The 1,432-nt window shown below is 60.3% G+C and overlaps 1 protein-coding gene across 1 annotated transcript in view; it reads left to right on the top strand.

Moving 5' to 3' along the window:
- Positions 1-1,432, top strand: part of ARHGAP27 (Rho GTPase activating protein 27) — a 19,510-nt gene that overhangs the window by 16,995 nt on the left and 1,083 nt on the right. The window contains exon 12 of the mRNA XM_021713619.1: positions 869-962. Coding sequence (XP_021569294.1) covers positions 869-962 — 94 coding nt within the window. The remainder of the gene's footprint in view (positions 1-868; positions 963-1,432) is intronic.

Below are 1,432 nucleotides of genomic sequence, written 5' to 3'. Positions count from 1 at the left end.
GATCTGCCCCCTTGGTCTCTCCCATTTGGGTGGGCCCAGCGGCCTCCACCTCTGCATACCAGCTGTGCCCAGCGACAGTCGCTCTGCCTGCCCCCCTCCCTTTCCCGCTGCTAATTCCCATCCCCCAAGCCTCAGTTTCCAACCGGTCCCCACATCCCTCCTCGGCACTCCCTGCCAGCCTCTCACCACTCCAGTCCCTGGGTGATACTGTGCTCCCAGCCCCATCTCCCTCAGGCTGAGGGCTGGCAGTGCTTGCCAGTGCTTCTGTGCCGTGGCCTGTGTCGCCGTTTCATGCTGTTTTGTTGCCAAGTGATATTCCGTTGTATGGATGCACTGCCTTTTGTTTCTCCATGCACCAATCGATGGACATTTGAGCTGTTTGCACATTTTGATGTCATGGATGATGCTGCTGTGAACATCTGTGTATGAGTTTTTATGCAGACGCATTGTCTTAGCTTGGGCTGCCGTAACCCAATACCATAGACTGGGCGGCTTAGACCACGGGGATGAGATGTATTTCTCCCCGTTCTGGAGGCTGGAAGCTCAGGATCAAGGTGCCAGCAGAGCTGGGTTCCCATGGGGGCTCCCTCCCTGCCTTGCAGACAGCCGCCTTCTGGCCTGTTCCTCTCCCAGCCTAGAGATGGCGCTCCAGTCACCACACCTTCTTAGCTCACCTCATCTTCATGGCCTCATCTAGCCCTAATCACCCCCAAGGATCCACCTCCAAATGCCAGCACATTGGAGGTCAGAGCTTCAAGTGTGAATTGGGGGATCAGTCTGTGACTCAGTGTTTCGACCCTCTTGTGGAGTTTCTGGGAGTGGAGTTGCTGGCCCTCCTGACTCCCCCCCAGCCCCCCGCTCTGGACAGGTGGCCTGCCTCCGCCTCACAGAACTGATGGAAACACCCAGCACCCCCCATAAAGACCAGGTGCCTTTGCCATGCCCCCCGGCCCTGTGCCCTGGTACCTCAGAGCAGGCTCTTCCGGGACAGCTGGGCTCTGTTTTCCTGGGAACAGCCATGAATGCCGGACACTTTTCTCTTGCTCACTTAACTGCAGTCCCAGGCCAAATGCACAGGAGGGCAGCCACATGCCTGCTGGGGACAGCGGGGTGAGGGAGAGCTGAGCTGGGCTGCCGGGCGCTCTGCAGCCGGGACAGCCAGCGCTGGGCCACGCTGTGACCAGGGGGCCGGGCCATGGGATGCAGGCAGTGTGCAGGGGGTAGATCTGGGCAGCCCAGGGCACACCCCGGAAGGGCCTCTGTAGCCAAGGCACTCGTGCCCAGTCTGGACGGAGGCACCTCTGAGTGGTGCTGCTGGAAGTCTGGGGCCGTATCGCCTGGCCTTTCACTGCCCCGTGGGGAGTGGTCAAGTCTGACATGCATCCCTGAGCTGCCACCGTCCTCCTCCCCCTCCTCCCGCTTCCTCCCTCTT

Source organism: Carlito syrichta, unplaced genomic scaffold, assembly GCF_000164805.1.
Source record: "Carlito syrichta isolate Samal-C Ts95f unplaced genomic scaffold, Tarsius_syrichta-2.0.1 Scaffold304632, whole genome shotgun sequence".
In the NCBI taxonomy this organism is placed as follows: Eukaryota; Metazoa; Chordata; class Mammalia; order Primates; family Tarsiidae; genus Carlito; species Carlito syrichta.
The sequence above is the reverse complement of the archived record's forward strand: the minus strand, read 5'-3'. Positions and strand labels throughout refer to the sequence as shown.